The sequence below is a fragment of the Bubalus bubalis genome, chromosome 5, assembly GCF_019923935.1.
Source record: "Bubalus bubalis isolate 160015118507 breed Murrah chromosome 5, NDDB_SH_1, whole genome shotgun sequence".
Lineage (NCBI taxonomy): Eukaryota > Metazoa > Chordata > Mammalia > Artiodactyla > Bovidae > Bubalus > Bubalus bubalis.
This window is the reverse complement of record NC_059161.1, coordinates 46,527,455-46,549,248: the sequence shown is the minus strand read 5'-3', so window position 1 is coordinate 46,549,248 and position 21,794 is coordinate 46,527,455. Positions and strand designations below refer to the sequence as shown.

Here is a 21,794-nt window from a genome sequence, read left to right as displayed (position 1 = left end):
TCATGCATTGGAGAAGGAAATGGCAACCCACTCCAGTGTTCTTGCCTGGAGAATCCCAGGGACAGGGGAGCCTGGTGGGCTGCCATCTGGGAGTGGATGCTGTGAATTTATAGACCACCAACAATGGGACTGTGGGCTCACTGGGAATGATTAGTTTCTAGCTCTTCTTTTGTTTTGTTTCTAGGTTGAAATGGAAAGTCTATTGCATTGAAGTGAAGTGAAGTGAAAGTCGTTCAGTCATGTCTGACTGTTTGCAACCCCTTGGAATTCTCCAGGCCAGAATACTGGAGTGGTAGCTGTTCCCTTCTCCAGGGGACCTTCCCAACCCAGGATCAAACCCAGATCTCCTGCATTGCAGGCCGATTCTTTACCAGCTGAGCCACAAGGAAAGCATTATAGTATTAATAAAGGTTTCTTTTTTCCCTGTATTTTATGATGCTCTGACATCTTAGACCCCTGCTCATCCTAGAGAGACTGCGCTTCCAAGGAGCAGTTAATTTCTAGAGATAGCCAGCAGCTTGCCTGTGAGCATACCTTTCATATGTAAATCAACCAGTCCAAAGCCCAAATCCCCAATCACTTCCTTTTTCTAGCTTTCACACACCAAGCCAACATTTGCCTTGCCCTAAATCACCCAGGGCCAGGTACCAGACAACTAGAAACCACTGCGTATACCCCAGAGCCCACCAAAATTATTCAAACTACCTAATCCTAATTATCCAATCCTTGCTCAAATGTGCTTATCTGCCTTCACCCTTTCCCTTCCCTGGAAACCACAACAAAGTCTCTGGCAAAAGCTTTCCTCTCACTTCTGTTGCCTCCTGACCGACCCTGGTGCTGATGTGTCCCCATGTGGCCCTATAATATGGCTGCTGCTGCTGCTGCTAAGTCACTTCAGTCGTGTCTGACTCTGTGCGACCCCATGGACTGCAGCCTACCAGGCTTCTCCGTCCACGGGATTCTCCAGGCAAGAACACTGGAGTGAGTTGCCATTTCCTTCTCCAATGCATGAAAGTGAAAAGTGAAAGTCAAGTCGCTCAGTCATGTCCAACTCTTCGAGACCCCATGGATTGCAGCATTCCAGGCTCCTCCATCCATGGGATTCTTCAGGCAAGAGTACTGGAGTGGGGTGCCATTGCCTTCTCCCTATAATATGGCAGTGGTCCCCAACCTTTTGGGCATTAGGGACCGGTTTCCTGGAAGACAGTTTTCCTATTGACCAGGGAGCAGGGATGGTTTCAGGGCAATCCAAGCACATTACATTTATCATGCTGTCACTGATCTGACAGGAGGCGGAGCTCAGGTGATAATGCAAGCATTGGGGAGTGGCTGTAAATACAGATGAAGCTTCATTTGCTCACCCACTGCTCACCTTCTGCTGTGCAGCCCTGTTGCTAACAGGCCACTGATTAGGACCAGTCCATAGCCCAGGGGTTGGAGACCCCTGCTGTATGGTATAGCATGTGCCGCCTCCCCCTGGGAATTGTAACTGATCAGCTCTTAAGAAGGCAGTCATCTCCTTGTCTTCTGAGTAAAATGCATCCTCCTGCTGCTACTGCTGCTAAGTCGCTTCAGTCATGTCTGACTCTGTGCGACCCCATAGACAGCAGCCCACCAGGCTCCCCCGTCCCTGGGATTCTCCAGGCAAGAACACTGGAGTGGGTTGCCATTTCCTTCTCCAATGCATGAAAGTGAAAAGTGAAAGTCAAGTTGCTCAGTCGTGTCCGACTCTTCGCGACCCCATGGACTGCAGCCTACTAGGCTCCTCCATGCACGGGATTTTCCAGGCAAGAATACGGGAGTGGGGTGCCATTGTCTTCTCCTAAAATGAATCCTAGATATATTTTAAAGCAATTGTACAGTATAGAAGAAAATGTACTTTTCATCTCATCTTTAGGATCCCCAAGAACATCATCTGTTACTGTTCTACACCTTTGGCAACAAAAATCTTTTTTTTCTCTCTTATTCTTTTCAGTTCTTTTTCTTAAAATTTTCTTTTATTTATCTTTGACTGTACTGAGTCTTTGTTGCTGCATAGGCTTCTCTCTAGTTGCTTCGAGCAGGGGCTTCTCCAGTTGCGGTGCACACACTTCTCATTGCTGTGGCTTCTCTTGCTGTAGTGCGCATGAGCTCAGTAGTTGCAGCTCCCAGGCCCTAAAACAGGTAGTTGTTGCCCATTTAATTGTTCCACAGCATGTGGGACCTTCCCAGCCCGGGTACTGAACCCATGTCTCCTGCATTGGCAGGTGGATTCTTAACCATTGAGCCACCAGGGAAGCCTCTTTTGTTCTTTTTTTCCCCCACTTTTTGTGCACATTTGTGAGAAGCAGTGCTTTGGCTGGAAGTAGGGTGTGGTTGTACTGTACCCTCTAGAGGAATGGTATTCTTCAGTTCACATATACCTGGAGTTCAACAAAGAAGACAGGTGTTTGCACACAGCCAGCATTTGACTCATATCACAAGGTCATAGCATGTAATTTGTGTTGGAAATGAAGCATAGTCATGGATGTACAGAATACAGTTCCTTTCCCAAAGCAGCAGGAACAGAGGCCCCGGGATAAATATGATGATGGAAAATGGATTATCATAAAGGTTTTGACTGGAAAACATTGTGGAATAGCAGATGGCAAAAGGGGAGAAGCAAGTTGATTTAAAAGATTTCCTAGGGCATGGTCCTCAGGGTATTTTGAATACAGAAGTGGTAAACTTTGAAAAAGAACAACCTGCTTCAGTCATGAGAGCTATAGATCAAAATTGTTCAACACTTAGTTAAGCTTTAATGAGCAATTTAGAACTTGGATGAAGAAATGCATAGGCAGGTATGGGGCTCTGGGGTGGTGGGACAAAGCAAAGAGAAGTTTTCAGGAAAGGTATTTGGGATGAAGAGATTTTTTGTTATCCGAGGCTGTCGCTGCTTGGTTGTGGTTTGTTGAGCTCTGTGTTGGATTTGCATGCATTTTCTGCCACTTAGCAAATGCTGGTCTCTGGGTATATTACTCATCTCTTGTTTCCTAGTTAATAAGAATGGCGACAGCTCAGCAATATTGTTGAAAGGATTAATAAACCTTTCCACTGAAATATTCCAAAGACGGAAAACAGCACATATTTCTCTCATAGCTTGAGAGCATACCCACTATAAGTGAGAAATTTCTTAGTAGTCTCATATTATCTTAATATATTATATCTATATATCTATATGAACATTTCATTGTGCAGCATATTTGAAGCAGTGAAGACCTTGAATAAATGTTAGCTCTCTTTAATCTTTTGTCAACAAATGTCACTCCATTGGTTTACTGTAGTAACTGAAAAGCCCTAGTGTTCTTAAGGGTCTTCATGAGAGCCACAGGTGACAAATGAAGTATATTGTGTAGGTTTACTGACATCCATTAACATATTAGTGTGGTTTTATTTGTGTGTTTGTTGGGAATTGATGAAAAGATGGATCTGCTAAAAGGTAAATTGAGTAACAGAATAAAAGCAGATGTTTGAGACAGTAAACAGGGCACAAGTAAAGAGTCTCACCTTTGAGCATGGGATGCAGGAGCTTCCCAGGTGGCGCTGGCAGTAAAGAACCTACCTCTCAATGCAGAAGTGGTAAGAGACACAGGTTCGATCCCTGGGTTGGGAAGATCCCCTGGAGGAAGGGATGGCAACCCACTCCAGTATTCGTGCCTGGAGAATCCCATGAACAGGGAAGCCTGGTGGGCTACAGTCCATGGGGTCGCAAAGAGTTAGACATGACTGACTGAGCAGCCCAGCATGCACATGGGATGCAGAGGGCAGTAGAAAGTGGCTGGGCACATGTATCTCCCTAAACTTACTCTAGGGAGAATAATATAACCACTGAAAAGTAGACCTATCAGAAAAAGAAATAGGAGCCGCAAAAAGTATGAAATATAAGATGTGCTCCTGTTTAATCTAAGACATTGAAAAAATACACACACAAAATTCATAAAAGTAGAAAACAAAGAAAGGAAGGTAGCTTAACTGTAACTCAACTGTGATATTTTTAGCAATGGCTGGTTGTGCTCCCCTTCCCCGACACATACACATTGTTTTTTTCTGTACAGTTCTTGGATCTTGGGAACAAGCTGAGATTTATTTGAGAGGGAGATGAAAACAGGTACATTCAGACAGGAATAGCCTGTGCTCATAAAGGATAGGCAATCAAGTGCCCTGGTGGGTTTCAGTGTATTTGGTATAGGCACCATCTGACTAGGTAGGTTATATTTTACCTGAGAACTTCACTCTGTACATGTAAGTGACCTCAGGAACACGGTATACAAAATGCACCCCCCCCCCCAAAAAAAAAGTGCCTGGTATTCTTACCAGGAGTGGAAGCTTTTTACCCCATATCTCCCATGGCTGGACTAATGGATCTAGCTAGTTATCTCCTCAGCAGGAGAAGCAAAGAGTGCCATCTAAAATCAGCCAGTATTGACTTCCTGGAATGTGGAAGAAAGTTTCTTAAGTGTGGACAACCCAAGAATGAGTCAGGGGCCAAGAGGAAGGCTTTGAACTAGAAAAAGTCCTAGGTAGAGAGGAAAAGCTGATAAAGTCCAAACTCAGCAGTTGTTGGTTGTTGGGTTTTTCTTTATAATATACATTACATAAAGTTTACTGTTTTAACCATTTTAAGTGTATGATTCAGTGGAATTAAGTATGTTCACATTGTTGTGCAACCATCAGCACCATCCATCCATATAACACTTCTAATACTGCGAAATAAAACTCTGTTCTTATTAAACAATAGTTCCCCATCCCTCCCTCCCTCTAACCCTTGGCAACCACTGTTCTACTTTCTTTATACTCTAGGTACCTAATATAGGTGGAATTATATGGTATGTATTCTTTTGTATTCAGCTTATTTCACTTAGCATAATGTTTTCAGGGTTCATCCACTGTTGTGACATGTATCAGAATTTCTATCCTTTTTAAGGCTGAATAATATTTCATTGTGTGTGTGTGTGTGTATATATATATATATATATATATATCTCCAAAATGAACAGATATAGCTAAAGACATGATTTATTTATCCATTCATCCACTGATTTGGACTGTTTCTACCTTTTGGATGTTGTGAATAATGCAGCTAAGAACATGGATGTATAAATCTCTGTTGGAGTCCCTGCTTTCCATTCTTTCCATTTAGAAGTGGAATGGCTGGATCATATAGTGTATTCTATTATTTTCTGAGGAACTGCTAGATCATTTTCCATAGGGTCATCACCATTTTACATTCTCACCAGCAATGCTCAAGGGTTCCAGTTACTCCACATCCTCACAAACACTGGTTTTTGTTTTTTTGTTTTTCTTTGTTTATTTTGGATACTAGCCATCCTAATGATTATGAAGTAGTATCTCATTGTGATTTTGATTTGCATTTCCCTAAAGTGATGTTTCAGAGAAGGCAATGGCAACCCACTCCAATGTTCTTGCCTGGAAAATCCCATGGGCGGAGGAGCCTGTTAGGCTGCAGTCCGTGGGGTCGCGAAGAGTCAGACACAACTGAGCGACTTCACTTTCACTTTTCACTTTCATGCATTGGAGAAGGAAATGGCAACCCACTCCAGTGTTCTTGCCTGGAGAATCCCAGGGACGGGGGAGCCTGGTGGGCTGCCATCTATGGGGTCGCACAGAGTCGGACACGACTGAAGCGACTTAGCAGCAGCAGCAGCAAATTGATGTTTAGCACCATTTGTATATCTTCTTTAGAGAAATGTCTATTCAAGTCCTTTGCCCACTTTTTAATGAAGTTGTTTATTTTGTTGTTGTTGTTGAGTTATTTATCTGTTTATTCATCTACCACTGTTTCCCCAGGATATCAAGCCTCCTATGTGAGGTTGTCCTGGGACTAGGTCAAGTTCCTAATGTAGAATATGAGATTCCGTTGCTTAGAATGAATAACAAGGCAGCCATTCTCAGGTGCTTTTGTGGGGAGAAGCTGTGTTTACTATAAAAAATTAAACTGCTCTGTGAGGCAAGCAGCTATGAAATCCCTGATTTGATGTCCTTGCAGTGCAAGAAACACTACTTAGACCTTTTAGAAAACTATACAGCATAGTTCCTAGGGCTTGGATCCATCACTCCTGACCATTCTCTGCCCAGAAACAGCCCTAAACAAACATCTAGCCTGATTCCACTGCCTGAGGACTCTGAAGGTAGGTGTGGGCAGCTCAGGGATCATGACCCAAAGACAGAAGATCAGGAAAGGAGAAGCAGTGTATACATACAAGTTATGTATACAGACTTGTATACATAACGGCTTTGTAAACTCTAAAGCCATATGTAATTGGTGATAGTTATCCCTGTCCATGTATATGGAACCTTGATGAGGAAGTAGAACCCACATCAGCCTTTGTGATAAATGGAGAGATTGATGGAGCATTGCTCCAGGGAAGAAAAGAAAGAATGTGAAAACCATACTTACTCTTTTTCTCTTCCCAGTTCCTTGATCTTTTTTAAAATTAATTCTTATTAAGAGTATAGTTACTTTACAATGTTGTATTAGTTTCTACTGTACAGTGAAATGAATCAGCTCTATTTATACATATGTGCTCAGTTGCTCAGTTGTGGCTGACTCTTTGTGGCCCCATGGACTGTAGCTTGCCAGGCTCCTCTGTCCATGGAAATTTTCAGGCAAGAATACTAGAGGGATTGCCATTTCCTTCTCCATTGTATACATATATCCTCTCTCTCTCTCTTTTTTAAAATTTCCTTCCCATTTAGGTCATCACAGAACATTGAGTAGAGGTTCTCTTATGATCTTCTAATAAATTGATTTTGTGGCTTCAGAATTTGTAAGGTGTTTTGTTTTGCTTTTGCGGGAGTGATAAATATGTTGTGGTAGGAAGGCATGAAAGCTTGAAGAGCAATTGCTATGAATGGCTAAACCAAAGGAAGATTTATGTATAGCCTGACAGCAACTCAACTCAGCTTCCTTTCAGCCTGAGACCACACTCTCTTTGCAGAAAGTGATTGTTCCGTGGCTCAAAGTGGTGCTTTGTTTAGATATTGCTACATTCTCCCTGGCTTCACAAAGCAGTGTTCTTATAGATCATCCTGCTAGGTATATGAAAGTAGCTATGCCTGCATGTGTGGCTTGTGATGGACTTTTGTCTGAGTCTTTGAAAAAGAAAGTTGATAAATTAATGGTTCGGGGAGAAGGACAGGTTGGTATATGTAAAAGCAGTAGACAACATTTTTCCTACAGTGCTGTTAATTAAACAAGATTTGAATTCTGTTGAAATCTGTTTATGTACTAAAATATTTACCTCTTCCCTTCTCCCTTCTACTCTTAATGACTTGACTTGTCTATATTACAAAAGTACATTTCTTTATCTATTGCCTCAGGATATTATTATTTGTATTTTTTTCAGGACTCCTTCCTGGTAATCAGGGTGGAAGGAGAGTGAATTCCCACAGAAGCTCCAGAGTGGATTGAGAGTTGGGAGCAGAGGAACAGGAGAAGACTGGGATGTGTGGGGGCAGGGGATTGGAAGTTTTGAAAGAGAGTAACAACAGTGACAGAGATGGAAAGCAGTGAAGAGATAAGGGAGAGAAGGAAGTCCAAAAAGAGAGAGACTAATGAGGGAGACAAAGGGATGGGGAGGGGAGGAGGACAAAAAGAGGCAAAGAGAGTTAGGAAGAAGTAAGAGGGAAAGGGGCCATCTGGATAGGCATTAGTCATGGCGATCCAAGATATGCTTCTGTTCACTAAATGTCTTTGCATGTCAATAAGAACCATGAACTTCCAGATATTCAAGCTGGTTTTAGAAAAGGCAGAGGAACAAGAGATCAAATTGCCAATATCCACTGGATCATCAAAAAAGCAAGAGAGTTCCAGAAAAACATCTATTTCTGCTTTATTGACTATGCCAAAGCCTTTGACTGTGTGGATCACAATAAACTGTGGAAAATTCTGAAAGAGATGGGAACACCAGACCACCTGACCTGCCTCTTGAGAAACCTGTATGCAGGTCAGGAAGCAATAGTTAGAACTGGACATGGAACAAGAGACTGGTTCCAAATAGGAAAAGGAGTTCGTCAAGGCTCTATATTGTCGCCCTGCTTATTTAACTTCTATGCAGAGTACATAATCAGAAACGCTGGGCTGGAGGAAGCACAAGCTGGAATCAAGATTGCTGGGAGAAATATCAATCACCTCAGATATGCAGATGACACCACCCTTACGGCAGAAAGTGAAGAAGAACTAAAGAGCCTCTTGATGAAAGTGAAAGAGGAGAGTGAAAAAGTTGGCTTAAAGCTCAACATTCAGAAAACTAAGATATGGCATCTGGTCCCATCACTTCATGGCAAATAGATGGGGAAACAGTGGCTGACTTTATTTTTCTGGGCTCCAAAATCACTGCAGATGGTGACTGCAGCCATGAAATTAAAAGATGCTTACTCCTTGGAAGGAAAGTTATGACCAACCTAGACAGCATATTAAAAAGCAGAGACATTACTTTGCCAACAAAGGTCCATCTAGTCAAGGGTATGGTTTTTCCAGTGGTCATGTATGGATGTGAGAGTTGGAATATGAAGAAAGCTGAGCACTGAAGAATTTATGCTTTTGAACTGTGGTGTTGGAGAAGACTCTTGAGAGTCCCTTGGACTGCAAGGAGATCCAACCAGTCCACCATAAAGGAGTTCAGTCCTGGGTGTTCATTGGATGGACTGATGTTGAAGCTGAAACTCCAATACTTTGGCCACCTGATACGAAGAGTTGACTCATTGGAAAAGACCCTGATGCTGGGAGGGATTGGGGGCAGGAGGAGAAGGGGACGACAGAGGGTGAGACGGTTGGATGGCATCACCGACAATGGACATAGGTTTGGATGGACTCTGGGAGTTGGTGATGGACAGGGAGGCGTGCTGCGGGTGCATAGGGTTCATGGGGTTCATGGGGTCGCAAAGAGTCAGACAGGACTGAGCAACTGAACTGAACTGAAGAACTTTCAGAAATTAGTGCTGACTCATTAAGTAGGGAGACTGGTAGCTAGACGTGTCTTAGCAGAGAAGCATGGTGTTGTTGCCAAAGAGACCCCTGCACTGAGTGGCAAATTAAGATTAGAAGGCTTTAAGTTCCATCCCACTCCAACTCCAAGCTTCCCTAAGCACACCCTTTTATAACTGTGGTGGGGGGTGTGTGTGTGTGTATGTGTGTGTTCCTTTTTCAAATAAGAGGAAACTGAACATGGGATGAAAGATAAAATTTACTTTTTTGCTCACTTTACTGTTATATCCAAAGTCAATCCTTGCTTTTCTTTACATTTTAATTAGTTTAAAATAAAGATTGTTGAGTTTTGTCAGCAATGTTTTTTCTTTTGCCTCCAACTGGATAAAATATCAAACTTTACTGTGATCAGGAAGTAATTTATAAAAGAAACATAAAACAGTCTTAACCAACTGACTTTCACTGTAAGTTGAAAGGACTTGGACTTACTTTGATATATTGAAAGATTCAGAGCTTTTTCTCAGCTTGTTAAAAGCAGAGTGTAGAATACACGGCTTTTGAGGAATAAGCCCTCAACTTTTCAAAGACCAGCTGTCAATTTGTTGTTACTTTTTGTTTAACTTTATCTATAATGGAAGTGGGGGCACAGAGAACATGAAAGTATAACATTTTAGCCATTAAATATCGGCTGCTTCTTACAGACTTATATAAAGCAGTCTTGTTCATTCACTAATATTCAAAATACCTTGTTTCTCTTCATGATGAGTATAGAGGAAATCCCTAATTCTGTATTCCAGAAATTAGATGTGCATAGAAGAGAAGGTGGGAGGCAACAGAACTGGCCTGTTCAGATGGACAGGGAGGCCTGGCATGCTGAGGTTCAGGGGTCTCAAAGAGTCGGACACAACTGAGTGACTGAACTGAACTGAACTTATGGAACTCTTCCATGAAATGGATTACAGTCACATCCCTCTCCCCAGCCCCATAGAGGTATAGATCATATTGTATTATACTTCTTTGCCCATCCTCCACAATACAGATCTACAGACTGCAAGTATGTGGTCATTAAGTGCAGAGTTAATTAATTTAGCACTTTTCTGTATATAGGAAGATGCAACTTTGAGGTTGCATATTCAATTCTATGAATGCTGATAAAGATAAGGAAATTTCAGAAGAAAAGTTTTAAGTTATCAGAGGTTGGTTCATGAACTTAAAGGAAGGAAGATATCTCTATAACAGAAGTGCAAGATGAAGCAGCAAGTGCTGATGTAGAAGCTGCAAGAAGTTAGAAGATCTGGCCAAGATAATTAATGAAGGTGGCTATATGAAATGACAGATTTTTTTCTTTTGCCCCCAATTGGATGACATATCAACCTTTACTGTGATTGGGAAAAAATAATTTGTATAAAAAACATGAAGCAGTCTTAACCAACTGACTTCAGAAAAAAATCTCCAATCACAGTAAGCAGAAAGGACTTGGGCTTACTATGATATATTGAAAGACATATCAGTGTGGACAAAACAACCTTATATTAGAAGAAGATGCCATCTAGGACTTTCATAGTTATAGTGAAAAGGTGAAAGTCACTCAGTCGGGTCTGACTCTTTGCCATCCCATGGACTATACAGTCCATGGAATTCTCCAGGCCAGAATACTGGAGAGAGTAGCCTTTCCCTTCTTCCAGGGATCTTCCCAACCCAGGAATCAAACCCAGGTCTCCTGCATTACAGGTGGATTCTTCACCAGATGAGCCATAAGGGAAGCCCTCCTAGCTATATAGGAAAGTCAATGCCTGACTTCAGAACTTCAAAAGATAGGCTGACTCTCTTGTTAGAGGCAGCCAATGACTTTAAGTTGAAGCCAGTGCTCATTTATCATTTCAAAAATCCTAAGGCCCTTAAGAATTACATTAAATTTACTCTGCCTGTGTTCTATGAACGGAACAACTGAGTCTGGATGATATCAAATCTGTTTACAACATGGTTTACTGAACATTCTAAGTGTACCTTGAGGGTTTCAAGACTTCGTTGAAGGAAGTAACTAGAATTGGAAGTAGAGTCTGAAAGTATGACTGAATTACTGCAATGGTCAAACTTGAACAGATGCGGAGTTGCTTTTTATGAATGAACAAAGAAAGTGGTTTCTTGGGATGGAATCCACTCCTGGTGAAGAGGCTGTGAAGACTGTTGAAATGACAACAGAGGATTGAGATTATTACATAAACTTAGTTGATTAAGCCACAGCAGTGCGTGAGAAGATTGACTACAATTCTGAAAGAAGTTCTATGGTGGGTAAAAGATAACATTGCCATTGCATGTTACAGAGAAATCACTCATGAAAGGAAGAATCAACTGATGTGGCAAACTACACTCATGTCTTATTTTAAGAAATTGCTGCAGTCACCCCATTCTCCAGCAACCACCACCCTGATCAGCCAGCAGCCATCAACATCAAGGCAACACCCTCCACCAGCAAAAATACGATGACTCACGGAAAGCTCAGACGATGGTTGGCACTTTTAGTGCCAATAAAGCATTTTAGTGAAGATATGTGCATTGTTTTTTTAGACATAATGCTATTTTACACTTAATAGACTTCACTATGGTGTAAACATAAATTTATAAGTACTGGGAAACCGAAATATTTGTGGCTTACTTTATTATGATATTTGCTGTCCCTGGTGGCTCAGAGGTTAAAGCGTTTGCCTGCAATGCGGGAGACCTGTGTTCGATCCCTGGGCAGGGAAGATCCCCTGGAGAAGGAAATGGCAACCCACTCCAGTATTCTTGCCTGGAGAATCCCATGGATGAAGGAGCCTGGTGGGCTACAGTCCACGGGGTCACAAAGAGTCAGACACGACTGAGCGACTTCACTTTCACTTTATGATGATATTTACTTTATTGCAGTGGTCTGGAACCAAGCCTGCAATATCTCTGAGGTGTGCCTGTATAGTGTCTGTCATTCCAAAGTTCCTTCCAGTTCATTCTATCACCTCTACACTTAGAGCTCTCCTTTATAGCTGTTTGTGTTTTCCAAGGCAATGGCACCCCACTCCAGTGCTCTTGCCTGGAAAATCCCATGGACGGAGGAGCATGGTGGGCTGCAGTCCATGGGGTTGCAAAGAGTTGGACACGACTTAGTGACTTCACTTTCACTTTCACGCATTGGAGAAGGAAATGGCAGCCCACTCCAGTGTTCTTGCTTGGAGAATCCCAGGACAGGGGAGCCTGGTGGGCTGCCGTCTATGGGGTTGCACAGAGTCGGACATGACTGAAGTGACTTAGCAGCAGCAGCAGCAGCATGTGTGTCTTGGGGATTCCCAGGTGGCAATAGTGGGAAAGAACCCACTTGTCAAGGCAGGAGAAGTAACAGACATGGGTTCAATCCCTGGGTGAGGAAGATCCCCTGGAATAGGAAATGGCAATGACTCCAGTATTCTTGCCTGGAGAATTCCATGGACAGAGGAGCAGATGGGTTACAGTAGGGTCGCACAGAGTTGGACACAATTGAAGTGACTTACCATGTATGTATGCATATCTGTCTTGGGCTTTTATCTCCTTCATCAATCTAATTTACAGTAAATCTTCAAAATTTCTTGTCCATCAAAGGTAACTTTTAGTTGTCAAACACTATTATAGAATTATCATTATCATTATTATATCTGTTCTTCATCTCTAATGATTTAGTATAATATTGGGAGTAGGTTCTTGTGCTCAGTTAACATGTTGACGCAAACTTGAGTTTTTGTTTTCCATCCTGATATTTTGGAAAAGATGCCATCTCCACTACAGTGTTATCCTTTGTGTTAGCTAATTTTGATCTCTTTAATTTTTTTCATGTTCAATTTTACAAATAAAAGTTCTTCTGTTATGGGAATCCATGGGAAAGTGTATAAATAATAAATAAACAGGATTGTAAAAAACAACAATCATCATTTTGATTTTTTAACCCTTTCCCCTTATTATTTATTCATCAGTTATTCAATAAATGTTTATCGATCATGTCTGCCATGCCATGCATGTAGATTTAGGCAAGACTGTAGAACTCAAAGAGCTCAATTTAGTGAAAAAGACCAAAAGGCAGAAAATTCATGCATGATCAGATAATGAATTTGCATGTCCTTGAAAGGGAAAAAATATAAGCCTTTATGTTACTGTATAAATAATTTTCATTATTGGTCTGGTAAAAAGAGTTAAAATTTCCTGAAAGAGGGACACCTTAAGTACCACTGGGAGAACTGTATTAGGCATTAAAAAAAAAAAAAAAGGCAGACTGTGTAGCTGGTGTTTTATCTTTCAGTTCAAGGTGTGCTCCGATGGATAAGATCTTCTGCAATTGTTGTAAAAATTCTGAAGAAAATTGAGAAATTCTGTTCCCTGTTGAGGTTATGGCCATTGCAGATCCCTCCCTGTGCTCCTTTTGAGTTGGGTAGACATTAAATAAATGTTGCAATATGACTGTAGTGTCTTGGTTTTCTAGGCAGTGCATCATTTAACAATAGAAAAAAGTTTTTTTAAGTGTTTGGTTTTTCTATCAGGGTAATAGTAACCTCAGAATGTGTTGGGAAGTTTTTCCCTCTCTTCCATTTTCTGGAAAAATTTTTATGGAATTGATAATGTTTATTTCTAAAATCAGTGCAAAGAAATAGAGGAAAACAACAGAATGGGAAAGACTAGAGATCTCTTCAAGAAAATTAGAGATACCAAAGGAACATTTCATGCAAAGATTGGCTCAATAAAGGACAGAAATTGTATGGACCTAACAGAAGCAGAAGATATCAAGAAGAGGTGGCAAGAATACACAGAAGAACTCTACAAAAAAGATCTTCATGACCCAGATAATCATGATGGTGTGATCACTGACCTAGAGCCAGACATCCTGGAATGTGAAGTCAAGTGGGCCTTAGGAAGCATCACTACAAACAAAGCTAGTGGAGGTGATGGAATTCCAGTTGAGCTATTTCAAATCCTGAAAGATGGTGCTGTGAAAGTGCTGCAGTCAATATGCCACAAATTTGGAAAACTCAGCAGTGGCCACAGGACTGGAAAAGGTCGGTTTCATTCCCATCCCAAAGAAAGGCAATGCCAAAGAATGCTCAAACTACCACACAGTTGCACTCATCTCACACACTAGTAAAGTAATGCTCAAAGTTCTCCAAGCCAGGCTTCAACAGTACGTGAACCATGAATTTCCAGATGTTTGATCTGGATTTAGAAAAGACAGAGGAACCAGAGATCAAATTGCCAAAATCCGTTGGATCATTGAAAAAGCAGAGAGTTCCAGAAAAACATCTATTTCTGCTTTATTGACTATGCCAAAGCCTTTGACTGTGTGGATCACAACAAACTGTGGAAAATTCTGAAAGAGATGGGAATACCAGACCACCTGACCTGCCTCCTGAGAAATCTGTATGCAGGTCAAGAAGCAACAGAACTGGACATGGAACAACAGACTGGTTCCAAATGGGGAAAGGGGTATGTCAAAGCTATATTGTCACCCTGCTTATTTAACTTATATGCAGAATACATCATGCGAAATGCCAGGCTGGATGAAGCACAAGCTGGAATCAAGATTGCCAGGACAAATGTCAATAACCTCAGATATGCAGATGATACCACCCCTATGGCAGAAAGCGAAGAAGAACTAAAGAGCCCCCTGATGAAAGTGAAAGAGAGTGAAAAGTTGGCTTAAAACTCAACATTCAGAAAGCTGAGATCATGGCATCCAGTCCCATCACTTCATGGCAAATAGATGTGAAACAATGGCAACAGTGAGAGACTTTATTTTCTTGGGCTCCAAAGTCACTGCAGATGGTGACTGCAGCCATGAAATTAAAAGACAGTTGCTCCCTAGAAGAAAAGATGTGACCAACCTAGACAGCATATTAAAAAGCAGAGACATTACTTTGCTGGCAAAGGTCCGTCTACTCAAAGCTATGGTTTTTCCAGTAGTCATGTATGGATGTGAGAGTTGGACTATAAAGAAAGCTGAAAGCTGAAGAATTGATGTTTTTGAAGTATGGTGTTGGAGAAGACTCTTGAGAGTCCCCTGGACTGCAAGGAGATCCAACCAGTCCATTCTAAAGGAAATCAGTCCTGAATATTCATTGGAAGGACTGATGCTGAAGCCGAAACTCCATACTTTGGCCACCTGATGAAAAGAACTGACTCACTGGAAAAGGCCCTGATGCTGGTAAAGATTGAAGGCAGGAGGAGAAGGGGACGACAGAGAATGAGATGGTTGGATGGAATCACTGACTCAATGGACATGAGTTTGAGTAAGCTCCAGGGTTGGTGATGGGCAGGGAAGCCTGGCATGCTGCAGTCCATGGGGTCGCAAAGCGTCGGACACAACTGAGCCACTGAACTGAACTGAACTGATTTCTAAAATGATACCACCTAAACTTGGAGTTTCTTCTGTGTGAATGTTTTAAATTTAAAAACTCATTTCCTTTCATTGATATAAGGGTATTAAGTTTACCTGTTTCTTGTTGAGTGAGGTTTAATAATTTTATTTTGCAAAGTTGTCCATTTTATCTACACTGATTAATTTCAATTTATTCATAACATTACCTTCTTTATGGTTCATTTTTATGTGACTTTATAGAGCTTTTTTCAATTAGTGTCTTCTTTCTTTTTTCATATATGTATAGCTGAAAATTTATCAATTTTATTGATCTTCCAAAAGAACCAGGCTTTTGTTTCATTGTTAAATCTTCTTGGTATTTTCAATTTTCTCTTTAAATGAATTCTGGTCTGTATCATTTCCATTTCTCCAATTTCATTTTATCTTGCTTTTTTTAAAAAAAATTTCTACATTCTTAAGTTAGAAGTTTAGATTATTTAAGACTTTGTTGCTGTTGTTCAGTTGCTAAATTATGTCCAACTCTGCGACCCCATGAACTGCAGCAGGCCAGATTTCCCTGTCCTTCGTTATCTCCCGAAGTTTGCTCAAACTCATGTCCATTGAGTCGGTGATGCCATGAGTAGGCTTTTCAAATCAGGTGGCCAAAGTATTGGAGCTTCAGCATTAGTCCTTGCAATGAATATTCAGGGTTAATTTCCTTTAAGATTGGTTTCATCTCTTTACTGTCCAAGGGACTCTTAAAGTCTTCTCCAACACCACAGGTCAAAGGCATCAATTTTTCAGTGCTCAGTCTTCTTCATGGTACAACTTTCACATCCATATTTGACCACTAGAAAAACCATAGCTTTGATTATATGGACCTTTGTCAGCAAAGTAATGTCTAGGTTTTTGAATATGCTTTTTTGAATTTTGAATATGCTGTCTAGGTTTTTCATGGCTTTTTTCCAAGGAGCAAACATCTTTTAATTTCATAGGTGCAGTCACTGTCTGTAGTGATTTTGGAGCCCAAGAAAATAAAATCTGCCAGTGTTTTCTCCACCCCTCCCCCCCCAATCTGTTTGCCATGAAGTGATGAGACCAGATGCCATGATCTTAATTTTTTGAATGTTGAGTTTTAAGCCAACTTTTTCACTCTCCTCTTTCACTTTCATCAAAAGGCTCTTTAGTTCCTCTTGGCCTTCTGCCATTAGGGTGATGTCATCTGCATACCTGAGTTTGTTGATATTTATCCCAGCAATCTTGATTCCAGCTTGTGATTCATCCAGTCCAGCATTTCACATGATGTATTTTGCATATAAGTTAAATAAACAGGGTGACAATATATAGCCTTGACATACTCTTTTCTGAATTTTGAACCAGTTCATTGTTCCATGTCTGGTTCTGACTGTTGCTTCTTGACCTGCATACAGTACCCACTATATAGCTGACATGCTGCTGTCTCTAGGATTCTGAGAAAATATTTAATTATATTATCCTGAGTTAGAGGCTCTTCTGTACTAAATTAATGTGAATATCATTATATTATTTTAAATCTCTAAAAGTTTTTTTGTTTTTTTCTATTTATAATTATAGAGAAATGAATAAAATGGGGGAAATGTTTAATCTTTATTTCTGTCGTAAAATTAGTGGCTTTGAAGGAAAGATTTGTGAGCAAAGGAGAGAATTATTTTTCATGTAGTGAAACACTATACAACAACTTAAAACTGTGCTTTAAAAGAGTATTTAATATAGTAAAACATGATTTTGTACAAAAAGCAGGATTAAAACTGTATAAAGAATGCTATAAATATTATCAGATTTCTATATAGGTAGATGTGGTATAGGAAAGAACCAGAAAAAAATGTTGATGACAGTTATATCTCAGTGGGACCCTGGTGATTTATTTTCTTTTTAATATTAAATAGCTAACAGGAAACATTTTGTGATTATATGAATGATGAGTATCATTAAAATATCAAGAGCAGAAGAAAATTTATTCAAAAAGTTAAAAAAATTATTGTTTAATTTTTTAAACCTTCACAAAGAAAAATAAATTACAAGATTTACATTTGGATTAGTAGGATGTATTTATCATGATCCCTTTAATGTTTGAAAATAAACTACTGTAGGCAGGTGGATTTGAATGATGAACATGTATTAAGCAGCATTTAGTAGAGATGACACTTTGATACATCAAAGTATGGCACCTGGACTGGGAGCATCAACATCCCCATGGGAACTTGTTATAAACGCATGTTTGTGGGCCCCACCCCAGACCTAATGAATCAAAAACTCTGGAAGTGGGGCTCATCAGTGAATGTTTTAATAAGCCCTCCAGGTAATTTCAGTTCAGTTCAGTTCAGTTGCTCAGTCGTGTCTGACTCTTTGCGACCCCGTGAATCGCAGCACGCCAGGCCTCCCTGTCCATCACCAACTCCCAGAGTTCACTCAAACTCATGTCCATCAAGTTGGTGATGCCATCCAGCCATCTCATCCTCTGTTGTCCCCTTCTCCTCCTGCCCCCAATCCCTCCCATCATCAGGGTCTTTTCCAATGAGTCAACTCTTCACATGAGGTGGCCAAAGTACTGGAGTTTCAGCTTTAGCATCATTCCTTCCAAAGAACACCCAGGGCTGATGTCCTTCAGAATGGACTGGTTGGATCTCCTTGCAGTCCAAGGGACTCTCGAGAGTCTTCTCCAACACCACAGTTCAGAAGCATTAATTCTTCGGTGCTCGGCTTTCTTCACAGTCCAACTCTCGCATCCACACATGACCACTGGAAAAACCATAGCCTTGACTAGAAAGACCTTTGTTGGCAAAGTAATGTCTCTGCTTTTCAATATGCAATAGATACATGCTTAAGTTTGAGAAATGCTGCTTTGAATTCTGAGTACTGATCTAGATTAGTTTCTTAATTTTATCCTAGAAAACTTCCAGCTCACATTTCTTTTCTCTCTTTTTGTCTTATTTCTTCCTGTTCTTCTCTGTCTCGGTCTATCTCTCAGCCTTTCTCTAGACCTACTTACATTTTTTGTTGTATGTTTTGGTTTGTTCATATCTTTACCTTGTTTCCCCAAAATATTTGAGGCAGCTTACAGAGATGCATGTACATCTCTGTAAGCTTACAGCTTACAGAGATGCATGTTAGTACAATATACTAACAATGGCACTCATTTAGTGCTCTTTATTTTTGGGGCACTGTTCTAAGTACTTACATAAAGCATCTTATTTAATTTAATTTTTAATAACAATTCTATAAGGCAGTTATTATTATACCCATTTTACAGACAAAGAATCTAAAGCATAAAGACTAAATACTTGCCCAAGGGCATACAGCTATTAAGTGGCAGAATCCAAGCAATCTTTTTCTAAAGTCTGAGCCTTCAACAAGTTTACAGTGCTGCTTCTTAAAAATAAAATTAGTGAAGATTCAAGGATGAATGCCAAGTAAAGGAGCAAGGATGAATGCATAATCTGTTCTGCAGAATTTTGCAGAGTTGATAAGCTTGGCCCATAGATTTGCCTCTAGCTCCCAAACAGTGTGAAAAAGAATGAGCTGCAAGATTTACGGTCACCAAAATGGAAATGAACCGTTTTTGTTTTTTTTTTTTCAGAAAGGTCACTAAAAGAAATCTCTTGTTGCTCTCCATTTGCATGGTGATTTTCATTTCATTCATTCACTCTGTATTTGTTTATACAATAACCACCTCTTGAGCACCTTCTATTTGTTAGGCTCTTTGCTTATTGCTTGTAGATGGAAGGAATAAAACAACCCATGCCCTAGAGATATCCAGAGCATGTGGTTAAAGATCAATGGTATATCTTACTTGTGTTTTCTCCCACTTTATCCCTGAATGTGCAGTAGAACATAATGACAGGCACGAATGGACTTGGAACAGGTTCTTCTGTGAGATGAGACCTGAGGGAAGGTTAGAAAACACTAGAAAGAAACAACCATTTGAACTGATAGTGCCTGGTCACAGAAACATCATTATTTCCAAACTACATCTTTCTGTGAAATCTGTAACCTGAGGCTGCCCCTGGACAAACTGGACACTGTACTTTAGAAGATTCCATGATTCTTTGGAGACTATCTGGCTGCAGGGATGAAGGGCAAGAGGGTTGTAGGAGGAAACAAAGCCAGCTGGTTTCACCAAAGGTCTGAAATCCATGTGCGTGTGCATGCAGATCTGTGCATATATGTGTCCCATTGCTAAGAGAGTGCTCCTGGCTGCCTGGTCAAAGGTCACTCTTGCTCCTTCTGAAAATACTCCCTAGAAGCTGCAAAAAAATATTTTTAAAAATGGTCCTTTCTCCTCTTCTCCCGATCTCAATTTATCTAATAAAAGGAATGTAGGCAAAATTATTTGTCCCAGTGGTCATGGCTCTTACCTAGTAACATAGCCTTGTTTTCTTTCACCTTTGACCATGAACCCCTGGACATAGGGATAACATTATAATACTTGGGCCTAAAGATAAGGACATGATTTATTTTGACACCTGAAACTTGGACTTGGGTTTCTAAGTGAAAATCATATCAACACTATGAACGTTGGTTAAGATTTTATTCAGCGTTTTGAAATACATGGTGTCGCTTAAAGACCCATGATGCTGGCATCTGATAGATTCAGTTTTTTGATCAAAGTGCAGAATTCATCCTGACCACAGAGAGCATCTTTCCTGAAGTCATTGCCCATAAAGATCTTAAGAGGAAGATGAGATGGGAAAAGTGAGAGGATACAGAGTTTAAACGCAGTTTGCATGGTGGTGGTAACAGGGAGCTGAGAATAATTACTGAGCCACCTTGTGTTTCATTTTTAATTTGCAGTAATGGGTCTTATAGTCATCTTTTCTGGACTACTTTTGATTAGAAAGAAAAAGAGCAAATTCATTTGGAAGTCTTGATGTAGCACCTGAATTATTTAATAGATTACATATTTAGCAAGGGTTTGAAAGCTGTGTTAAGGAATAAGCATAAAGGTCTTAGACATTTCACCCAGAGAGTACTGCTGCTCTGGCAGTAACAAAACGAACTCTTCCCCAAAGGGTTTTGCATGGAACTTTTAAAAAAGCTGTCACAGCTTGAGGTTCCTAAGCCAAAGCTGCTTCACTTACTTTTCTTTATCTTCTTTCTTTCTTGCAGTCCCAGCAGAAGTGCATCGTGATCTTTGCGCTGGTGTGCTGCTTTGCCATTCTCGTTGCATTGATATTTTCAGCTGTGGATATCATGGGAGAGGATGAAGATGGACTGTCAGAAAAAAATTGTCAAAATAAATGTCGGTAAGAGGTAACAAACAGAAATTTAAAAATTCTCTTTTAGGGAGTGGGTGAGAAAATCAGAGGGGGTCCTGGACAGTGAGAGAAAAATATCATAAACACGCACGAGCACCTAACTGCCTATTGGGTTAAGCTGAGGCATGAGTCGCTGTCCACTGGTGATTTTACATTTATTTAGACTAAGGGAATAAACATGAGTCATACTTTACTTCACTTTACAGTTTGGGCATATTCTGTACAGAAGTGTGGTTGACAAAATGAAATTTTGCAACAACCTGCATTTCTGGAGACCTCTGTGTATGAGGTTTTGATTTGTTCCGTAATAAGCTCAGCAGTAATGAAAGCCTCCATAGACTGAGGACGCCGTGCTAGTTGTTGTTGATCAGAAGTTAAACACACATCTCAGGGAAAATTCCAACTTAAAATTAGGGATCAAATAAATAAGCATATCTATGAGAAGACATGCACCTCCTCAGTCTGTCCCAGTTTAGCACAAAGTTTATTTTTCATCCAGAAATTACAACAGCTTTATTGTTACATATCTGTATTATTTTTTCTTCAAGTACACTACATAACATTTCCCTAGGGTCACTTCTGACTGCAGAGCCAACACAGCATGGTTTTATCCTCATAAATCTCCTCATCCAACTCCTCCCTAGGTGCTACTTTGTTTTTTGAGGTTTGTAGGAGGATGTAAAAAAGTACCAAGATGGGCAAAGAAACAAGAGGTTTATTTTTATGTTTGTGTGCTGCAGAGTCGAAGTGAGGCCATAAAATTACATGGTTATTATGAATTAGTGCTTATAATGAATTTTAAATATTATCTTTTCCCTTTGAAAAGCATTAGTCAAAGTGCCCCTCTTTTCTAGTTTAAAATCAACCACAGCCTAGTAATGTATATGCAAGTTTTTATCCTAGATATTTTGCCTTGAGGGTTGAATGTCCGACAGAAAAAAAATCTGGATAAGACAATAGAAATTTGGGGGTTCTTTTTAACCCATGATACATTATAGTTTAATTACCAGGCAACCGTACTGTATAGAACAAAGGGTACAAGAGAGAAATCAGTATACATTTTAGGTTATTCCTTCATGCTAGAAAAGTGTTCCTAAATATACTTACTTCCCAGACTGAATTTTGGAGGAAAATTATATTGGAGTTATCAGGAAAGCAATAGAAAAGCAATAGATCATCATTATCTTCC

The 21,794-nt window shown here is 40.2% G+C and overlaps 1 protein-coding gene across 1 annotated transcript in view; it reads left to right on the top strand.

Annotated features, from left to right (window-relative positions):
• PLD5 (phospholipase D family member 5) overlaps window positions 1–21,794 on the top strand; it is a 415,978-nt gene that overhangs the window by 171,531 nt on the left and 222,653 nt on the right. Inside the window, exon 2 of the mRNA XM_025286004.3 lies at window positions 20,457–20,593. Within this exon, the coding sequence (XP_025141789.1) occupies window positions 20,457–20,593 (137 nt within the window). The remainder of the gene's footprint in view (window positions 1–20,456; window positions 20,594–21,794) is intronic.